The 23,899-nt window shown below is 38.3% G+C and overlaps 1 protein-coding gene across 2 annotated transcripts in view; it reads right to left on the reverse strand.

The window, feature by feature from the left end:
* Positions 1–23,899, reverse strand: part of LOC107314249 (leucine zipper protein 2-like) — a 92,368-nt gene that overhangs the window by 43,280 nt on the left and 25,189 nt on the right. For both annotated transcript variants that reach the window (XM_015863321.3, XM_085549853.1), the window contains exons 2-5: positions 9,458–9,575; positions 8,381–8,451; positions 7,622–7,703; positions 3,206–3,268 (exon numbers count right to left, since the gene is read on the reverse strand). In XM_015863321.3, the coding sequence (XP_015718807.2) occupies positions 3,206–3,268; positions 7,622–7,703; positions 8,381–8,451; positions 9,458–9,575 (334 nt within the window). The remainder of the gene's footprint in view (positions 1–3,205; positions 3,269–7,621; positions 7,704–8,380; positions 8,452–9,457; positions 9,576–23,899) is intronic.

Raw genomic sequence — 23,899 nt, forward strand, 5'->3', positions numbered from 1 at the left:
TGTGAGTCAGATTCATAGAATCAAAGCATTGCTTGGGTTGGAAAGAACCTCAAGGATCATCAGGCTCCAACCCCTCTGCCAAAGACAAGGCTGCTAATTTTCATACCTAGTACTAGACCAGGCTGCCAAGGGTCCCATCCAACCTCACCTTCAACACCTCCAGGAACGGGACAGATTTCTTAAATCCTGAACATAGACTTAAAGAATGAAACAGAAAATATGGCTGTCTCTGGGAAAGAAAGTTCCAGACTTAGCAGATCCATTATAACGCCTTAATTGGCATTAAAATTCTGATTATCCTTCACCAGCAACTGAATAAATGTATCCTTCACTTCTGGGTCTAAAGACCAGAAACAGAACTTTCAGAAAACAAAGCTTGGCCTAACATGTATTATGTACATACAATATAGTTGCAGCTACTACATTATATCACTACAAATGCATCTCACTCAGATACTGAACTAAGAGCCACCTCCACTTTATTCTCTGATTCTTGCAGGTGATTTTTTTTCTTTTTCTGAATTGTAGGACCACTGCAAAGAGGAAAAAAGGCTTAACCCACCTTCCACCTGCATGGGAACAGACTTTTATACTCAGAAAATTCACAGCTTAAGAGTTAGCTTTATCTGCAGAGTATGAAGAGAGAAGAATTACAACATCCTCCTTTACAGAATGGTGTCAGGATGCAGACTCAAAGCCTTACAATTTTATTTCTACTTTACCACAGGAGTTCTTCTTTTTTTTCCTCCACCATAATTCAATGTAATTCATTTGAATTCACCCTGCAGGGCATAAAATTCCCAGTAGATCAGGTGGGACTTCATACTGCCTTGACTTTATCTTTTATTTGTGCAGCTAAACACAGAAAGATTAAAGAAAATTCTGCTTTAGGACGATTTACTCGACACTAAAGCTATAACCACAATTTATACCTGAATAGAACAAAAGTATTGTTTACAAGGTAGTTATCTGAAACCATGCTTCTTAGCAGCAAGAACACAAATTACTGGGAGCCACAGTCAAATTCATTTTCAACTCCTGGTTTACTTAGTATTGACTGTACTACTTTTGTCTTCTATGTAATTCATGTTCTTCAAAGTTCTGTCACAGCTTAAACAGCCAAGAAATATACTGCCTGATATAAACTATTGTACCCATGTAATAAATACACTGAATTATTGTAAATTGTTTACATAAAGAGATGAGTATACTTTAATTTAGGCATACACAGAGATATAATAAAAGAACTTGCCCACAGATAATACAAGAAACTGTAGTTGTATCTTCTCCAATCACATGCAATAAAATTGTTCAATAACATCATTTTAAAATACATATATATTTTACTTAAGTCTAACGTGAGGCAACTACAGCATTCAAGTGGTAGATCCAAAGAGCATTTTGCTACCTCACCCGTATAGCTAATTATACTACTTATTAATCTGGGGGAGAAAATCATAACTCATATATCTCAAGGAAATTATATACATGTGTACATCTGCTGGAAGCCTTTCAGATTGCTTCTGGTATTGGTGGAAGCATTTAGAGACCTCTAACAAAAAGGAATTGTAGACACAGTCACTATGCACAGCATACAGCACTTTTTTCCCTTCACACCAGAGATTTTTGTTGTTTTAGTTGGCAATATTTGTTGTTAAAGTCTTGAATAACCTGAAAATTGCCTTTTCTGTACACTGTCCTCTCTTCATATGCTACACCACAGCTGCAATATTCAGCTGGAAAGCTGTTGTCTATTCCTATCTCCCAACTGCCAAGCTGAACAGCAGTAGGGCACATGCTGAAAGGACAGAACTAAATGGGTAATTATTTTTTACAGTGGCAAGAGAGTCTGAGATTGCTGCATTCAATATTTGTCAATACAAATAGAGGGTAAATGCAATATTTGAAAGACGGACAACAGTAGCTGTGGAAGGAATTCCATTTACATTACGGCTCTATCCATTTCTATGAATATAGGACTTTAAAAACACATGCTGCCCTCGCAGTGTCGTGGTTTGACTCCTACTTTGAGTACTCTGGTCTCTCTCATTGTGTTTGATTTGGTTACAATTAGTCAATTCCTGTTCCTCCTCAGATCGTTGCCATTGAGTTTTATCTCTGCCCTCCCCTCTCTCCCAAACACCATGGCCGCTCCTTTGTCTTTCTTTGTTTTCTTACTTACATCTAGGGATAACCCCATGACAAAAAATCATGTACAAATATCTATTAAATATACACCATATCCAAAAAAAAAAAAAAAGGCTTACTAAAAGCATATTCAGTAATTGGAAGCAGGGCACAGATAAACAACGTAACATCAAAATCATTCTTTTCATGAATTTTATGATCAAAATACGAGGTTCTGATTGAAAACTCCAATAACAACTACTGAAATTGTGGGAACATATGTATTCTGGTCAAATCATAAGTAAGAAGGATGTAAGGAAGGGAGAGAAGACACAGGTGAGCTAGAATGGAAAAGACATCACCGAAGGCATTAAAAACTAGAACTTTGTTTTGCCTGGTGTATTTTCTTTCCCACCTAAACCAACACTTTCAGTTTAATCATTACTTTACCTCCAAGTTCAGTTTTCAGTGTTATTTCTTTTTGCTTTTTGAGAAGCACTACCCACACAGATACCCCAAATAACACCAATGCAGAGACCCAGAAATAGCTCACTCAGTGACTCACAAAATACTTACGCATCCTCTCTATTCTGTAGGCAAAGTACTTCCCTGAAAACAGAGAACCACAGTGTGGCTGGATATCAGAGAGGTATATACAAAAAGAACTCCTCAAGCATTTATGATCATTATGAATATACCAAAATATTTCCCCCGAGCCTTTATGCATTCACCAAGCATTTTAAAAGCTCCTTAAGACAAATCATTACCTTCTTGTAGAGTAGTACCTAGAGTTCCCTCAGTGCTAACAATGAATATAAGAAGCTATACAGATGCTTTTTGTTTTTCCTTCTCGTGGATTTTCTTGGGCTGAGTTTGGAACAATTAGCAACCTAGAACAATTAACCAGTATATAAGCATACACTACAGGGCATAGACAGGGATGCATCCTTGAACTCCGCAATTCCAGTGACTGCAGATGATGTGAGAAGTGAGGCAGGCTCATGTGCTCTAACAGAATAGCACTTGTTATCACCATTGTCACAGGTAATACTGTTGCACTTCAGTACTCCCCTCTTACCTCATTTTGGAGGTCCCGGATCATTCTGCTCTTCCTTTCCATTTCTGTCTTCAAAAAATTAATCTACAAGTTGAAAAAAAATACTGAGTTTCTGAAATGCAGCTAAACACCATCTTAAACTCATTTTTTTTTCTTTTAACCTTATTCATAGCTTAATAACCTTAATAATCTTGGGAAACGATTGCTGTTAAACCATACAACTATTGTTGTATAGGTCATCACTTTGTATTTCCTGATTAACCTACAGGTGGATACCATGATATTTATTGGGAAGCTTAGAATTGAGAGAAGAAAATCACTACACATAAAACCCCTCATTTGACTTTTGTACTTGTAAATATAGTGTTCTTTGCAACCAAGTCCATGGGAATCTTCAAAGAACTAAGGATTTATTTAACCATAGGCTTCTAACAGTCATTGGTCCTAATGAGAACAGATCCATAATCTCCGTCAGTGTAACTTATATGTGGAAGTAGCTCAATCTGCTCTTTGATCCTTATTTATTTCAAAGATTTATCTTGGAAGTTAGAACTCTCAATCTTAGTTTATCAAGCAGTTTAAAATATATATTTTTACAAATCTAAGTTTGTTTTAGGACAGAGTTTTCCCACAGACATCTGGAAGGAAATCAGTGAGCAAAAAAAGACAGTTGAACATTCTGACCTGATGAACATACTGACAGAATGATCTGAATGCCATGGGGATCAAAAATGACAGTGAATCTGCATGATACGCTGTTCAGTCATGTACATATTCAAGTAGGTAGATGTCAGTAATTTAGAAGCCATTACTGAGCTTGACATCACTCTCAATACCAAAACAGAAGCCAGAGAACACTATCACCTAAGAAAGAAGAGTCAGTATGGGGTATGTGAGATTACTACCAACTGACACATGTAACAGAACTTTTGAAATGCTTCACAGGTCTTTTCTAATGATTTGGTAAAGGGAAATACCATCTATGTGTACATAACAAAGGATGAATAGGCTCAGTAATGGGCTTTTGAGTTCTTCTCAACCTCTTTCCCACTTTCAACTCACTTTTTGCTCTTGTTTGACATTCAGCTCTTTCCTAGTGTTGGCTTTCTTTAATTACTATCTAGATGTAATTATGAAAACACATAATGAAAATCTATTGGTGTTCTAAGGCTGAACTCTACAATATTAAGCAAGGACACTGCTTCTGTCTCCTGGAGACAGACATTTAAGGTATGCAGAGCTTTGTGTGCTTCAGAGCTCATTACGTTTATTAAAGGCAACAGCTTCCATCCAGTAGCCTTTACTCAACAGCAGAATGTGACCTTGAAACATTGAAATTAAATTTTCCCCCACTGAAATTACAGAATGCTTTAGCAGATGGCTGCAATCTAATTCTAAGAGACAGACAATAGTTAGTTATTCACCACAGAGGAAGGATGGAGTAATACCAACATAAAGTCATTACTTCACAGTCAAAGCTGAGCTGTACACTTATTTGCTTACCTCCAGACACCTTTTACATTGCTTAGGACTAAGGCAGGAATGATTAACATGGGACTGAAATACCCTTACTAGCATGTCTGTAATATCACTGTTAATATCCATTAGCTCTAACATACTCGGTATTAATTTTCATAGTCTAATTTTCAAGTTACACCACAGGAACTGATTCTGTAAGCCAAGAGAATAGGAAGCTATAAACACGGGAAATATTCTATCTCTTGAGAAAATAATAGAATAATCTACAGCCCGATCAATATTTATGAAAGTAAAGCTAAACATAGTTTTTGCCTGCTAGGATTCCTTAGGTGAACTCAACTTCTGATTGTAAGTTATAAATTTATGAAAAGACATTTTTGTCATAGAGACATGTATGACTTTGTCATAAGAACTAGTAGCATATGTTATATTTTGGAGTGAAATGAACATCCCATCTTTTTATGAGCTAGTGGTGATAAGAGATCTGGCCATAGATTTCTCAGAATTCAATCCTGCAAGTTCTATTTCTGTTTTATTACTTAGAACGTCCTACTGATAACCAGTTAACCACATCATTTCTGCCTAATTTTTAACAAGTCACACACAGTGAGTTACTTAATCCTAAGTTTTCATAGCAAGAACTGAGCAACTAGGAAAAAGGATTTAACACAGATGTATTTTCTCCTCTATTTTGACAAATGATACAATAATTAAGCTGTCAAACAATTCCATCACCGTGTCTTTCTAAAAAGTGTTAGTGTGATATAAAACAGCAAGAGGAATAAGATGAAAAAGGCAGTCTAAACTTAGCCTACATATCCCTATCCCCTGCTTTCCCCTGTTTATTTTCCCATCCCCTCTGTTTCTGTGATCATTTGTCATTTCATTTTCATTCTTTACTCCAGAACAGTCCAGCTGGTTCTATACACTGTGATTGAAATTAATGGGAAACAGCTTTAAGTAGTGGTTCCTTTTCACATAAAAATAAATCACTGCAGAACAACCTACTATAAACTACTACTTTGGTATTTAGATCTGAAAAGCTCTACCAACTTTTACTGATGGCTAAAGGAGACAGCATGTTATTCCTGATTGTCCTATATCTCCATGGATGTTTTATATACTCGCTGTACGCTTAAATCCAGTATAGTACTCCTAACAGACTTTATTTTAGAAATGCTTTTTGACAGACTAATAATAACAAATAATTCATAGTTCTGCTGCCTGACCTCAGCATGACTGGAACTGTTAAGGACAGCAATGACTTTTGGCTCCTCAAGACCAAATCTCTCCTTCGAGCCTCAAAACAGCTTCATGAGTTGTCCACCAAGCCCTACCAGTACCTCAGTAAATCCACAGAACAGCAAACTTTTAGCTGTCCTAATGTTCTTGGCTTCTCTAATGTTGAAGAACTTTAATAAACTGACCCCAAAGCACTTTTGGAATATTTGTTCATTCTCATTGCTGGTGAACATATGCATTTTGCCCTCACAAATCAAAGACCCAGCACAGCTTTCCTTAAAATCAGTGGCCAATTTAGTATCCTACTATTGGCAGCTTTTAGAATACAGTTCAAGAATTCCATTTCTCTGTCTCACCAGATGACAGCCCTCTACTTTAAGTTCTATTATAAACTCAGGGGGGGTGGGGGGGGGGGGGGTTGTTGCTGTTCATTTCTTGTTTAATTTTCTGTAATGGATTTGTGCTCTCCCAAAAGCACTATAGTAGGGGCTGAACTTCTGCAAAGCACAGTTCCTCAAGGTAAAAAAAACAAAAAACAGTGTTGTATGGCAAAGAATAGAGCCAATAATCTGTTCACCTCGGCTGTTACTTATTTTACCACAGCCAAGATAATCTTGAGTAACAAACAGTAATGTAAAAATTAAATAGCATGTCTACATGCTATTTAAATTTACATTTAATTTGTAGGGCTAGAATTTGGTGTGCCACCATAGCTGATGAGAATGTATCAGTGCATGTGGAAGAAGACCATTAAAGACAACTTTGAAATAGCACGTTTTAAATACGTAATAGAGAGGAACAGGCTCCAATCTTTTATTTCCAAGCAACATAAGTGTCAAAAGTCCAAAACATTTTAAAAGAAGAAAGAAGAAAGAATACACACTCTGCTCAAATTATTGAATAAGATTCAAAATATACCTCATTCTTAGCTTTGGTCAGAATACTGCTCACTTATTTATTTCCCCTCAAGAACAGATGAGGGTTTTTATTCTCTAGAGAAGCCTACAAGTACTATCAATCCAGTAATTATATATTGTGGGGGAACATAACTGTGGTGTAGTATCCTACTTTAAGCACCCAGCACGTAGTTTAGATGTCACGACTACATACTCTGGGTCAGTCTGGTCCACAAAACCTGTTTAGAATCACAGAGAAATCGAGGTTTAAATAAATCTCTACAAATTATCTAGTTGATTAATGCTCAGCAATATTCATGTTATAAGATTATGACTGAACAATGCTGGACCAATTTTTGTGTTTACATCCAAGAACTAAACAAAGAATGAGTTTTCCCCCCCCCTGCAATAACAACATTTGGATGTTTGTGCCTTGAATTTATACCTTCCTATAGTGATAAGGATATCTAGTGTTGCCAAGATTTAGCTTTCTCTTATTTTCTTGCGGAAAATTGGAAGGAATCTAGAGAAAAAGTCAATGGCAGTATGACAGCTTACTCTGGGATAGGTGAGACAAGAGATCCAAGAAAGGTAGCCTCATAAGGCATAAGGACTTAGGCCCAAACCTTCAAGATGCTGGATACACACCTGAATCCAACAGAAACTAGTGAAAACAAACATCTTTATTTTCTGGAACATAGCGATTTTATCCACCTCCTTTTATCTGAACATGAGTACTAATGTCTATCTGAAATCTAAGGGAATCAAAACAATACAAAAAATAAAAATAAAAAAATGGAAGAGGGACAGACTCACTCACAGTAGCTTGCTGCTTTTCTGCCTCCTCAGCCGCCTCATTAAGCTGCTTTTGAAAGGCCTCCTGCAGGGATTTCATTTCTTCCCTAGGCATTGATAAACCAAAACACAAACTTCATCCCAAGTGTCCATTACCAAATCATTCTTCTGTTTCAAGAGAAGAGTGACAGATATGTTGTATTTACCACTAAGTGTCTTGCCAATAAAATTAAAAGGACCTCATGAACTACAGTGCCAGCACAACACAAAGATTTGTCTGCATTTTCTGGGAGCCTGTAGTAAAAGCCTTTTATTTTATACAGGAGGGTGAAGGTTACTTGGTTGCTTGCTGCATACTGTATCGCTCCAGGGTTGGGCTCTGGGAGTTACTGTTGTGCAGAATGCTTAGTGGCTGATACACTTAGAAGTCCACATTTGCTTTTGGGTAGAAATTAAGAGACTTCAAGGTGAGATTTAAGCAAGATATCAGGAAATTATATATATTATAGGAAGTTTCATATCTAAACGTCTGGGAGAAATCCAATTATTTCTTTTCTTAACAGATATCCCGACTGATGTCCAATATCAGCTCATATGTCTCACATGTTTCAAAAGCTGTTCACAATATAGCATTCCTTGCCTTGATTTTACTGTTGCTGTTAGGATCAGAAGACTCCAAGCTACAAGAGTGCTTCTAATTTAAGGCAAAAGGAAGGATGGTGTTTTCTAGTATTGCTGCTTTCAGTCTAAAAAGTGAAGGGAAAGGGAAAAAGTATGTTCTTACCTTTGCTTTTGTCCCAGTTCAAGAAGTTTCTGCACATCACTTCTGGCTGATGCTTCATCACTTTTCAAAGACTGATAAAGGAAAAAATCAGTTACCAAAGAGATCTTGAATGCTGCTCATTTGTGAAATCAGTGATTGGGAACTGTTTTGTAAAACAAATTGCCACTGGTGAGAAAAGGAGGAACACCCTGACTATGCTTTTTGCCATAATTCAGCACTGCTAACTGTACACATAATTTTGCAGTGAGCAGTAGGTTGCATCTGATCATGTAAAATAGATTGATATGATTTTTCTGAGTACTACCTTATATTTTTCCTGCCTAGCTTACATCAATATAATGGTACATACGCAATGGCTGGATAATACCATCTTTTAAAATGGTATGCAATACCAAAAACCTCAACCAAAACTGAGCCTTCACTAGGACTGACAAGCAGTATCAGGCAGACAGGCATGCTCTTAATCTGAAATCTGATGATTTCAGTATAGGATCCAGAGCAAGATCTCTACTTCTCACTCTAAGGAGCTGATATGACCACAGAGTTAATCTGACTATCATCCTTTCAACCAACCCATGATACCCAGAAAACCTCCTTACTTCATCAGCCCTGGGTGCCTAGCTGCCTGCTCTTCTAACACTGTCAGTTAAACTTGTAAAGTAATCCCCTGCAGTAAATCCAGTCAGTTGGTGTAGGCTGCATGTCTGCAGAGTGAAGTAAGCAGCTGCACTAGGCTGCACAGGTGCAACTCTTCAGCAAAGATGTGGCCTACAACAACAAAGGAAATCCTTTCATAGCAGCTGTCAGGTTAATTGTGTGTGGACTCCATTAAGGCAGCTTATTCTTTTTTTTTTGTTGTTTCTTCTTTTTATTTGCTACATTTTGTTTGCATGCTTGCTTTCTTGTTTTGTCTTGGTTTTGAATTATTTAGATTATGTTTTCCTTGAGACCATCCCTTTTACACTCAATGCAAGGTAAACAAAACTATTTGCATGCTCTAAAATCAACCATTTATTAGCAGTAAATAGACACCAGTATAAAAAACTCCAGACACCAGAAACCCACACATAACCTTACCTGGAGGTTTACTTTAATTCCCTCGAGTTCTTTAGAAGTCTTCAGCAGTTGATGAAGAATATTGCTCCTTTCCTTGAAGACTTCCTTCAGCTGTCTCTCCAGTTCTTCATAGCCCTGCCTAACACAGAAAACAAAAGCATGAGATCCTCTCAAAACATTCTTCAATGAACTTGAAAACAGAATTAGATTGCCCAGATTTAGTTAATTAGAACTATACAGTATCTACAGGTTCCAAACTGGAATGTGGAAAGGTATACAACAGCTGTTTTCTCCTAATACAGGTCAAGAGATGCTTTGAATGCCAAAGTGATGTGCTGCATCTGAGTATACAAATCAGAACAACCCCCCACTTAGTAGGGGACCCACATTCTTCCTAGTGTTCACTTTACTGTTAACAAACTTTAAAAAACCTTTTCTTTATCCTTTATCAATTTTGCCAGATTCAATTCAAGATGGGCTTTAGCCTTCCTCATCACATCCCTGCAGTCCCTGACAACATTTCTATATTCTTCCCAAGTGGTCAGACCCTTTTTCCACATTTAATGGACCTTCTTCTTCCCTTTCAGTTTGTGCATGAGCTCCTTCCTCATCCACACAGATCTCCTGCCACCCTTTCCTGATTTCTTGCTCACAGGGACACGCTGATCCAGAGCTTAGAAGAAGAGCTGTTTAAATGCTGACTAGCTCTCACAGGCCCCCTTACCTTCTAACACCCTGGTGCATGGGATAACTCCAAGTAGGTCCCAGAAAAGATCAAAGTTGGCTTTCCTAAAATCCAGGGTAGCAATCCTACTTTTTACTTTGCTTCTTCCACTCAAGATCTTGAACTCCACCATCTCGTGGTCACTACAACCCAAGCTGCCCCCAGCCTTTACTTCCTAAACAAATCCTTCCTTGTTAGGTCCAGTAACACCAGTAACTACATCACTCATTGCCTTGAGGAAGACTTACCAGCAAGCTGGAGCATCCATTTCCCCCTACAAGTGCAGTAGAAACCTTTTTTTGTGGTTGTTTGTTTTTACTGTCTGTTTATAAAGGAAATAACAAACTTCAAGCCTGCAACACAGAGGTACTATTTTATGATCAAATAGAATCATTGAATCCTTAGAGTTTGAAGTGACCTTTAAAGGTCATTTAGTCCAATTACCCTGCAATGAACAGGGACATCCACAACTAGATCAGGTTGCCCAGAGCCTGATCCAGCCTTGGCTTGATAGTCTCCAGGGATGCGGCATCCACCACATCTCTGGGTGATGGATTTCATACCATTTGTATTACCCTCATCTACAGAAGAACTGGAAAAACTGCAGAATGACTTTATGAACACACAGGGAATCCACATAAGGAGGTAATGTTCACTTCAAACTGAAATAGACAGAATATACTGCTATATGAATTAAACCTAGCTACTGCAAGAACACTTGATAAATACTGGCATTCTAGTTGCATGCAATGAAAATGAAATCTCCAGTATTACGTTTTATGTAGAAACACTGACAGTTTTCATGACTTCCCCAGCTATCTGACTTTTTAACAAGGAATACACCATCGCAGGAAAGTTGCCTCACTTCAGTGCCTCAGGAAGCATTATATAAAACCAGTTTAATGAGTTTTGTAGAACACCCTCATTTTAATTTGATAGCAAACAGAGGTCAAGCAGGAACTTCCTCCTGCTGAGGGATAATAAGGCAGTTTCAGTAAAGTTACCACTTCCATTCCTCCTTAAGCAGCACAATGCATGTATTGACCTTTTGCTGTTGAACTGTCATGCTTTTGTTTCAAGTAAAACCTTGCATTAAAAAATCTGTCCAAGTGGTAACACTGTCTAAAATAATCACTTCCAATTAAAGACCTGCACAAGACCTTCTCCCTAACCCATTCCTGCCCAAATTATTCCATTATAGTTGGAGCACTTACAGGCTCCCAAAGGGACCATTTTTCCATCGCCTAAGTATATATATATATATACACACACACATATATATGTATATACATGTATACAATACAGCATTACACCATTGCCTTTTGTCTTTATAAATATGAGCATTTTTGATTGTGATGTTTGGGGGAAGGGAGGTTAATAACAACCAAGAAACAGAATGATCTGGCTATCTAAATAAAACATGCAATAGGTAATACACACAATACAGTATGAATAGAATACAATAGCATCTAGCTTCAGCTTCAACTAAATTTATCCGATTTCAGTCAATTCTGAATTAGTTGACGTGGGAAAAAGTCATATAGGCTTTACGCTGAACAGCAGATAAGCCCTTGCTGAAATACAGTCTGCCACTTTGCACGCTCAAATGGCATTTCCATAATATATTTTGTATTCAGGCATTATCTAAACACCGTCTCAGGCTGAAGAAAATAAATTATAGTAAAAGGAACATGGTAAAAACTGGGGGGAAACAAGGAACATTTTTATTTACCTGACTTCCACAGTTTGTGTATGAAATATTTGATTGGAATGTTGCTCCTCTACCCTCTGAGAATCACGCACAAGTATGGTGTCAAGGTCCTTAGTCAAGTCCCTTTGCATCCACTTTCTCTGACTTGTTAATGCACGTACTATAAACACAATAAAACCAACCTGGCTTCTCTTTGGCAGATCTAGCTCTGTAGAATCCATGACCCACCAAGAGAAAGCACACAACTGCCAGTTCCCACCAAAGGAGCAAAAAGAGACTGAAAACTTGTAGTTGGCTTAGAAACAAGGATCCAGGAAATGCAACACCGAGTTGACTTGGTGTGTTTAGTTTGATATTGAGAATGACAACCCACAGGAGAAAAAACAACTTTAAACTGCACAGGTGATGAAAACAGAGTTAACATCATGAGGAAGGGCAGCACAAAATGTTGTGAGTGATTCCACACTAAAATAACTTTACCTAGAGCAATAAACCCTCACTGAATTCATACAACTGTAATAAGGAGCAGGCACATAAACCTTCTGAAAGCTATTATGCTCTTCACAACTATTCAAATACGGACTGCATAAATATAGACTTGTTTTCTGTATGAAGACTCTGCCTTTTGCATCAGTTCTATATGATTTGGTCTTCAATAGGAAATACATTCACACTAAAACCTCTCTCTTTTTGATAGGTAACACCACTATTTTTCAGTATGAGATTCTTCATCATTCATATCCACAACACTGTGTCTGCCTTTGTTTTCTACTGCAAATCTAAAACCTTTGACTGTGACCTCAATGTTACTATCCTTAAATGCACAATACATGCAGTAGACTTAAGCAGATAACAGAAAATACTTCTTTTCCCAACAACTCTGACAATAAAGTCAGGTTAATATTTCTGTCTGTGCACCATGTTAAATACTTACTGACTACGAGTGCTAGCAGAGCAAGCACACATCTGTCCGAAAGAGACAATACATCACGTAAAAGCAACTTCTGTACACAGATAGTTATGAAAGCCGCGTCATAATGGAAGTACATCAAACTTCTTATCTTGGTTCCCAGACACTGGTTGACAATTTCTCATTTCAGTTGGCTGTTATGGCATTGCATCTTTAGTCTCCTAAGACTTCCAGTCTTACCCAGGGCAACACTTAATCTGTTTTAGATTCACAGCAAACTATCTGCGGGTCCAGGGGTAGTCTGGCTGTGGTAAACCTTGTTTTGTTGTTTAAACTCTATCTCCTTATAATGAACAAGTCACCTGCTCAGCAATTCCATCAGCAGATCTGTCTCTGCATGTGCTCTTCAACCTATTACTAGTGGCAACACAACTTTAAACAGAAGAGACAGAAGCAATTGTATAGCTCATTTTCTGCCAGAAAAGGCAACTTTGAACAATTTCACATTAAATTTGTCTTTATAGTATCAAGCCATCTTTAATTTTGTTCAGTCCACTGTGAAAATATCATCATCTCAAAACACTGTTATGTTGTGTGCTTGTATAAACCACAGGATCATGCACTCTGCAGCTCTTGACTTGAATACTTCAGCCTTGTTTCTTCAAAATCCAGAAAATCCTGTTTTGTGTAGGAACTATTTGCTCATAAAGCTGTTGAGAACTGCTGAACTCATTGGTGTTGCTGCTATAACATGCATTTTTCTGGAACAGAATGATCCCAAATCTGGAGTCAATTAGATTTTCTTTAACATAAAAGTCCCTAGTGAACAGAGTGCCACAAGGTGAAAAGGAACACCAGGAAACCAGACACTAAAGAGGACTGAGCATGGAAGAGGCTGCAATAGGATAATTATCACACTCCAAGCCACATATACACCCAGTAGCCTACGCCAAGGCTCACTGCTTGCTCACCAATTGCTTGCTACATACACCCAACTCTTGTCCAAAGCAAGTTCATGATGCTCCTTCAGCAAGGAATGAAAACCTGAAGAACCTGCATGGATACACCAAACCAACAGTTGGTGTATCCATGCTCAGCTTCATCATTAAGTGAGTTTGGAAACTCTAGAAGCATTATCACCACGTTTATAACTTTTCCCTTCCTTGGCTTTTTAGTGAGACTGAGGGAACTACAGCTATCAGAGAGGTTTTCAAAGGTCAAGAGATAAATTAGAATGCAAAGCATTATTAAGTGCAAATATAAATGTTCCTGACAGTTCTGACTCTAATCTTTTGAATCATAATGAGAAGTACACAGGAAAAGGAAAGAGGGCGAACAGCTAAACTCACCAGTTATGGAATACAAATCAAGTGCTAAAGAGCAGTATATGTCACAAATTTTCTTCACAAGTTCTTTGCAAGTTTCATGCAAATCTGTGTTTGCTGCTGAGAAAATCCTTTCGTATTTCTAAAATACAGCTTTATATATATATATATATATACACACACACACACATATAAAGCACACACTGGAAGCAAACGCCCATCTCACTTCCTAATCTCAAACACTAGCTCTTCCCTCAACATAAGGCTCCATCAGTAGCCAGCATCTAGGATATCTTGTAGATGGTACAAAATGTACCTCTTACCTCACTTTGAAGTTCTTATTTTTATCAGGCTCCCAGTGATATAAGCACATCTTCAGCTACATCAAAGGCTTTGTGAACTGAACCTGCTCAGAGTTTCTGTCACAGAACAGCTGTGAACAAGCACATTTCTCCTCTCATTACCCATGTGCTTTGAATGACATTTCCACTGCAAAGATTTTCAGGATCAGTGGAAGCAAATACCATGAAGCAAACTTTGTCAGTGCGCTTTGTGAGATCAAAGGTTTGTTTCAGAGAATGGCTCGTGAACGTGCCTGAAATTTACCATATGTGCAAACTAAGGAGGTTGGATTAGTATGGTGAGCATCATTTCTCACCTCCCAAAAAGAAGAGGTTCTTTCAATCTATTTGCAGCCTATTTTTGCTCAGTCAGAACTCAGCCAGATATGAATACATGGAATTCTCCCTAATCATAATTTTAATGTGACTTCCACAATAATAATAATAAAGGTCCTAGTACTGCAACAGAGCTGAAATGATACAAATGATACTTCTGCTGGAGAGATTTCCCAGGTTATTAGAATACTGACACAAACACGTTGTCCAACTTCCAGTCTGCAAATAACTACTGGAGCACCTGACATGTCCAGTTTCATCCAGATGACTTTTCCCCCCCACATAAAATTAATATAACAGAAAGAAGTCAAGAGTTGAGGGTGAAAATGCACTTCGGTTCAATAATAACCTCAAATAACTCTGAGAGAGGCCTGAGGAAAATCATATCTCCCTAGTGTAAGCACTTGGCTTGACACACCTTTCCTACTGCACTTGGATGCAGTACAGAAGGGTGCTCTGACAGCGAGAAACAATCCAAGCTTTAGCAGAGATTAAGTACAAATTCCCACAATCAGAGTGATGAACAGTAGTCAGTCTTTCAGGAAGCTGTAAAGGAGGCGCTTCTATTTGTCGCTACACTTGCCAAGAAGGTTAGAAAATGAGTGCAGCCTATATATCCCAGCAGCAATTTCAGGGGCTTATTGATTTCTCTTCTACCTGAACTGGAGAATGGTTTTCTCAAGGGGAATTACAATACAAGATCACTTACCAAGGACAAGCCCATTCCTTTTTAAAGCAACATATTTTGCCTTGCTGTATTTATACCAGATGTGTAACTAATGCAAATATAAAAGAAGGATTTTAATCATACTGAACTATTTGCTGGCATTACTAGACAGGAGAAAGGATTTATTACTTTCAGGTTGAAAGTTGCAGTTAACAAATCCCACCTCGTAATTTGTGCTAACAGCAAGATCTGGTGCACTGATTTCCTGGTAATTCCATCATCCATCCTTCACTCTCTCCCCAGTGAACAGTTCAAACGATATCAGAAAACAACAGCTGCATTTTCACACCAATTTTTCCTTCCACCTGACACACCTATCAACATGAAGCCAAGAAAGAAACAGTATGTGGCAGAAAGTGAAATCCTTTCTATGTATGTGCCTACATATTTATACCTTAAAACACACCCAGCCAAAATACAGTCACCACATCAAATCAGGCTGCCCAGAGCCACATCCAGCCTTGCCTTGGGCATCTCTAGGACTGGAGCATCCACAAACTCTTTGTGCAGCCTGTACCAGGACCTCACCACCCTCTGAGTAAAGAATTTTTCCTTACTTTCCTCCCTTCCCTCCATTCCCCCATGTCCTATCGCTAGATGAACCAGATAATTTTTTAAGGTTCCTTCGAACTCAAACAGTTCTACGATCCTATCATTTCTGATCTTCCCCAATACAAAAAGAGTTCCTACAATGCAACAACAGAAAAAACACATAACAAATATGAAAGAATTGCATACATTGAATGGAAAAAAAAAGCTGAAATACTTACACTTTTTGCCCATATTTTTGAGCATCACTTCTCACATTCTAGTTTTATTATGGAAATTAAAAAGCTTCCAGAAAGACACCTTGAAAGAAGACACCTGAAAAGGCTGTTGATTTCAAGAATATTCACCATTTAGTCATTTAAGTGTACAAGGATCTTAGATTTGAACTCAGCATTTTTCTTCTTACACCTGATATCATTATATAGCACAAAAGCTTTTTGACACCTGCCCTTTATATTGAATGTATTTGTACAAGTCTGAATGTATCACCTCTTTCAAGAATCACGTTAGAAGTCAAATGTCTTACAACCCACGAGTTCTCTTCAGGTTAAGTAAATAAATTGAATCAGAAATAGAACTGAAAGCTTGACCTTGAAGTTGCCATTTCATTTCTACAGCTCTCAAAGGTACTTTTTCATTTCTACAGCACTCATTGTTACCTGGTACCACCAGGGCTTTTTCGGTAGTGAGTTGTTGGGGTTTTTTCTCTTCTTTTGTTGTTGTTGGGGTTATTTTGGCTTGAAGTCTGAATTAGGAAAACCTGGATAATCAGCAGAGACTCTGGAATCTCCACTTACCATAGAATAGCCTCGGTTGGAGGATACCTTAGAGATCACCTAGTTCCAATGCCAGCCACTAGATCAGGCTCACCAGGAACCCATCCAACCTGGCCTTGAGAACCTTCAAGGATGGGGCATTCATGCTGGCCTTTGCCAGGGCCTCACCACCCTCTGTGTAAACAGTTGGTTCCTAACATGTAACATAATCTCCTCTCTTTTATTTTAAAGCCATTCCCCTCTTGTCCTATAATTATCAAATCATGTAGAAGGTCTGTTCACTTCCTGCTTGTAAGCTCCCTTCAAGTACTGGAAGGCAGCAGTGATGCCTCCCCATGATCTTCTTCAATCTAAATAACTCTCCTCTGGAACTGCTCTGACAGCTCCATATCCTTCCTGTACTGGGGGACACAGCACTCCAGTTGGGACTCACCAAGACATGATAGTGCCCTCCCTCTCCCTACTGCCACTGCTCTGTTGATGCAGCCCAAGATGCAGTTGTCCTCCTTGGCTGCAGGAACATGCTGCTGTCTCAATCCCAGGACAATACCTTGCATTTGGCCTTGTGGATTCTCGTTAAGATTCTCACGTGTCCAGGTCACTCTGGAAGGCATCCCTTCTTCCTACTGTGTCAAATACACCACTCAGCTTGGTGTCATCAACAAACTTATAGAGGGTGCAACTGATGACACTGTTAAAGATGTTGAATGCTGATAAAGATGCTGAAGAGCACTGGAGAACATGGACACCCAGGAGACATTGCTCTTGACTGGCCTCCATCTGGACATTAAACCACTGACAGCTACTTTTTGGCTATCATGGATCATCTCATACACGGTGACAAGATGGTATTCTCTTATGTTAATAAGAATACAGAAATATCTGGGCCTTTCAGATAGAGATTTAGAGAAGACTACAAGGTGGCACTTGAGCTCCATAATTGTTTTATTATTACCTATAAGTACCATTCAGCTGTAGATTCAGGGTATAACTACATCCTGGAGATATATATTGGGTAGATTTAGAGTAGATGTAGGTAGATTTAGCCTAGGTATTAGGAAGAACTTCTTCATTGTGAGGGTGGTGAGGCACTGGAACAGGTTGCCCAGAGAGATTGTGAATGATCCCTCCCCAGAAGCATTCAAGGCCAGGCTGGATGGAGCTTTGAGCAACCTGGTCTAGAGGGAGGAGTCCCCATCTGTAGTAGGGGGTTGGAAACAGATGATCTTAAAGGTACCTTCCAACCCAACTCAACCCAACCCAATCTATGATTCTGTGATTATTTTACTGATTAAAAATTTACCAAATTAATGAACATTTCCTGATGTGTAGATACATATATAACACTCATAATCAGCATCAGTACAGTGGTAACTTAGTGACAGTCACTGCAAACACAAAAGGGATCAACAGCTTTTAACACATTCAGCTATTTTTTTTTGAAGAATAGCTGACTTGCAATTGTCCAGATTCATTTCTTGCTCATCTAAGAATTGAAGCATGCTACTAAATCCTTCCACTCCCTAAATCAAAGTATCCAGAGTGACTGTGAGATCTGGATGAAAATTGTAACATATTTTTTTCTTAGAAAGATAACCCAAAATGCAATTGATGCACAATCAGATAAATAACATTAATATTCAGAGAAAGACTTAGTTAGAAAGGGCAGACAAAACTTTGGATAAGAATATCCTAGATTTATTAGGAAAAAGAGCCAGAAATAGAAAATACTACCAACAAGACATAGCAGCGCACGTGAGCTGGAGGCAGTAAATGCAAATACTCGAGATTCATAGCTCCTGTTCAAGTGTTCAGGGCTCTCTTGGGGAAGCAATCACAATTTGGCAGCTGTCAGATGCGGTACTAAAAGATGCACACAGCCCAACTTTTTAACGCTGACTAAAACGAGATGGAGTCCTATTTCAGCCCTTTAAGCTGACTACGCAGGAATGATTTTTGCTCACTAATACAGGTCAGCAACTATAAGGTGCTTATAACAAGATGTTGGTTAATTATATTCAAGTAAATTTCAGAAAATATTATCAATATTTTCTAAGTGCATTTCCTGCACTACAAGAAGTGACCATATTTATTCAGAGTAAAATATATCTAGTTTGGCCAGCTTGCTTCACGTTGTAAAGTATGTAATGAAACATTCACTTCCTTTAGCAATTCCTCACTTCTAAGACTTGGAAACACTGCATTTTTATGCATTTTTGAACCACACAGATAAACTTTCATTAAAGAGGCTTACAGTACTTTAGTTCTCTATTGCTAATGCAGCAGAAAATCAGTTTCTTGCACAATGCAGATGAATCTTATTGACACGAGGAGATTTAGAGCCGACATTCACTTGTATTAAAAAGAAGGCAAGCAGAGGAATCAGGATATAAGCACAATATAACAAATAAAGATAGTGATAGTGACACAGAAAGCAATTGAATAGTTGAGTAAGTAAATAAACAACACAAACGTAACAGTAAAGTTTAGGTTGTTAGATTATTTCTTGAAATCTGGACAGAAATATTTTCTGACCTAGAGGAAGAAAGCAATTTTGCAGAGAAAGCTGAAAAAATCTTTGGCTCTTCTCCCACTTGAAGATGACTCTAGTTAATAAAGGATATGTTAATCTTCCTGAAACACTTGACAGAAGCAAAGCTATAAAGAAATGTCAGATTTGGGTCATTTAGAAGTGATTTTCCATCAGCGGCATATGTTAGTGTGGATATCAGCCAACTATATTCATATAACTGCCTGCAGTTATCAGCTGTAATAGGCACACTGTGTTAAAACAGTATTTTTGAATAATTCTATATCATTCAAACAATAACACTCCTTTATTACATGGCTACAATAACTATTACAGTTATACCATCCTTCAGATAACTTGTACTATTTTCACACATTTTCACCTACTTAAAATGGATCGCTTCCTTCATAACAGTCAGAAGCTTTTTGCACGTTTTAACTGACTTTGCTTGCTAGACAAAAGCATCACTAAATACTTCAAGGGTACCTTGACAGAGGTCTGCTTTGTCTCTTCTTCCTAGACCCTCTTTGGCAAACAGCCTAAGGAAAGCATGCTGCTCTTCGCAAATGTCACCCTTGCTATTCAAACCCATCAAGCAGAGGAAAAACAAACAAACGAACAAGCAAACAAACTCCAAACTAAAACAAACCTAAACCCTGTTATTATGTCCAAATCCAGACATCTAGTGCTGAACTCAGTCCATAGAATCATTAGGGTTGAAAAAGACCACTCAGGTCATCTAGTCCAACCCTCCTCTCATTTTGATGCATGGTACTCAGTCTCTTAAACAGCATTTTTGTAATGAAATTGGATCAGGGAGGAGAAAATCTTCTGTATGTGGAGCGTGTGCAGCTGATTATAATGGTTTCAAATATCCTCAAGGAATTTTAATACATGCGTGGAAAAGCACCACAAAGTACACTTCCTGAACACTACGTGAATACTTACGCTAATGCAGTGTGAAGACCTCCAGCAAGCTGCCCATTGATTTTATCATAAAAATACCCAAATTCATGTCAACAGCTCTGAATTTCTGTAAGGCAAGGTCTGGCTCTGCATTTATCAGTGCCAGATTTATGTCAAGTTGTACATGATGTGATTTCAGAGGTACTAATACAATCACTGATGTGACACACTAATGCACTGTGCACATATACACCACTCCTTTAATCAGCCTGCAGTTACACATACTTTGAGCTTACAAATCTCAAGAGCTTCAGCCAATGCTGTCATATATAAAGACCATTAGCCACAGATGCAAGGAAGTTTATTCCATACCCTCATTTGGTTTTGACTCCTTTCATTTTATTGAATAGAAACGAATGAAAATAAATCACACACAAAACCATTCAGTATAAAACAAAAGATCCAAGTTTTCTGAGTAATTCATGGTGTAGAGGTTTTTTCTTCCCACTGTATCATATAAAACAAAATCCCCTTTTCAGGACGTACTGGTTCCTTTTCTATAGTTACCATTACTTCTTTCAACATTTAACACCACATGGTATAACAGAATATTATTACAACCATCTATCCTCTAGATGAGATCTGTACAGTCATTTGTCATCTGAGGTGTGCTTAACTACTGCTTTATCTCAGAACAGAGAAAAATACTGCTTGACCAAGCATGGCAGAATTGTCTTTCTTCCAACACATGCCTTATCTACCTTACATATGACCTCTGGAGTAGTTTTTGCTATGTTTCCATATGGCCTACAATAGGCACAGGTTCTTTTTTTTTTACTATAGACCCAGATTCAGAAGAGCTGAAAATATTGAAAAAGATAACTGTTGAGATAAAGCCTTGCACCTGACCATTTTCCAACCCAATCAGACCATTCCCTCTTACACCTTCCTTTCCTTTTCATATAGAACGCATTCATGCTGGGCACAAAATACACAGCTGATTTTTCTCTGATTTATTTCAAACTGAAACAAGAGCTGTTGTCTCCTCCAGAAAACAGCAGGTGAAGCGTAATAGAAAAAAATCAACAGAGGGCAAACCAGGACACCCATACTAGTGCAATGAGCCATTCCAGATGTGATTGTTCTGGGTCAGCAGCTAAATATTGTAAGGACAGAATGGTGCGTACAAGAAAAAAACCATCAAAACCTCAGATCCCAAAAGCATTCAAGCAAGGAAGTCACACACGTTAAGTGTTGACCTCACCTGAAAAAAAAAGCCTTTAATTTTCACCAAAAACACTCAAATTGAATTTTTTTTATAGAGATTCAAGCGTTTTTGGGATACTTGAGTTCAATCAGTTCAGTTAGATTATTGTGGCAATGCTAAAAATGGGAGCATACTGCTGAGTAAGCAGATTCTTTGCTTTAAACCTACTGTTGGAAACTACAGGGAAAAGCCCATCATAACGCTCCCATGAGTTCCCAGATACAGGTAGCACAGTACCCAGCTATGCAGAGAAAGATACAGCCCTGAGTGCTGAGAATACAGAGCATGGTACTGGAATGCAACATGTCCTACCTGTCCCTCTAGAAGTAAAGCAGCTTTCTTCATAGAGAAGATTCAGAACTAATGAAACAGAGTAGAGAGAACAAAAAACCTCTGTGTCATTTCCTGGTGTCATTTGGAGGAGACAAATGGAGAAGCTAATGCTTGGAGTCTGCACTGTATTTAGCACAAATGGCATTTCATTCTGCCCTAGATCTCATCAACATTTGGACAAGTAAGATAAAAAGATTAGTAAGATAAGATGGTATCGTTAAGTGTAGAAGCATACCCTATCAAACCACTCTAACTGACATATCTCTGCACAGAGCACTCTGAGTCACAGCACAGGCTGTTTTAAAACAAAGAGGTGAAAAATAGATGGTACCAAGCCTTTTCATTTCTCTGTTTTTCTCTCATGTGCAAGCTACGAGCACAACAGACACACAGCCAAAAAGTCACGTGTGGCATTTCCAGCCATTATCCTCTATTTATAGTGGTGACTTTGTAATAAAAGGACACATTCTCAGCAATGCATTGTAAATATTATAAAATGCTTTTGTTGCTGTTACTTGGGGGGCTTGGGGGATCAAAAAAGAAAATGTTTACAGCTGAACTTCAGCTCAAGATTTACAAGCAACAAGTCATTTTGGAACATGGTTCTTATAGGAAGCAACTGAGGGCACTGGGATGATCCAGTCTGGAAGAGGGTCAGGGGAGACCTCATCATTCTCTACAACCCCTGAAGTCATGGCAAGGAGGGGATCAGCATCTTCTCCAAGGTGACAGGGATAGAATGAGAGGGAACAGCTTTAAGATGCATCAGAGGAAGTTCAAATTGGATATTAGGAGAAATTCCTCCTCGGAAAGAGTGGTCGGATATTGGAACAGGCTGCCTAGAGAGGTGACAGAGCCACTGTCCCTGGAGGTGTTCAAGGAAAGAGTAGATGAAGTACTCAAGAACAAGTTTTAGTAGTCTATATTAGTAGTAGGTGGTTGGTTGGACTTGATGATCTTAGAGGTCTTTTCCAATGCTTTCTTTTCCTTAATGCTTCTGTGATTTTGAAAAAAGAAATTAAACATTATTTTCTATGAGCAGAATTAGAGAAAGAATATAATCAATTGGCTTCGTAGTTGAGCCTGTGAGTCAACCACAGGAGGAAGCATTCTTTTCTCCCTAACACAACATGACTCCCAGCATCAGTTATTTGGGGCTTCTTTTAGTTTTCAGTACCCAGCAGCTTTCTTCATCTGCGACTGTAGCTGCTGGATACTGAGCATTACTGAACAGATAGATTTGAGCTCTTCTAAAAGCCTGACTCTGAGAAAACCCAGTGGCATGGAAAAAACTGAACTGGTATGGGTGACTAATCGTACCACTTTTTCATTCAGTATATAACATAGGCCAAAAAAAACACCTATTTTAACCACCAAACTGTGATGACTCAAAGCAAACCCGCAAGCTTCTGCTACATAGTTAGTATCTACAGAGCACAGGAATAAGAGAAACCACAGCATGTATTCTAAATTCTGAAGAGAACAAAGGAGAGATTGCAAGCTTCCAGCATCCTCTCCATGCCTGATGCAGATTCTGTAGTCATGAAACTGGCTGTCTCAGAATTGAACTGGATTCCTATTTACCATAGAATTTTTTTATGTTCTGGATCCCAACCATTCATTTTTCACATTATTTCTCATGTCTGTCAAATGCAGAAGAGCACATTTACCCAGAAATTCAGATTTTCAATCTTTGATAAATACTATTTTTTCTGTGCATCCTGGATTCAGAATCTTACTTCTTTTTTGTCTCATGGCTTGCAAGCAAACTGAATAAGCCAGAGTAAATTCAAGGATAAAGAGGAAATACTGGTGACCTCTGAATGGGACAACAGATCTGCATGTAGGAAAAATGGCTCCATGTCTGGACTGTTTTGATCCTACTCAACACTTTCATCCTGTTAATTTATCTCATATTGCCGAGACCACCTTTGGCTTTTTGTAGAACCCCTGTAGCACTTCCATGAAGCATGTGCTGCTTCATATTCAGCTTGCATTTCATCCTGGAGGCTACACATACAAACATTT

This window comes from Coturnix japonica, chromosome 5 (assembly GCF_054131305.1).
Source record: "Coturnix japonica strain WE chromosome 5, WE-NBRP24, whole genome shotgun sequence".
Taxonomy (NCBI): domain Eukaryota; kingdom Metazoa; phylum Chordata; class Aves; order Galliformes; family Phasianidae; genus Coturnix; species Coturnix japonica.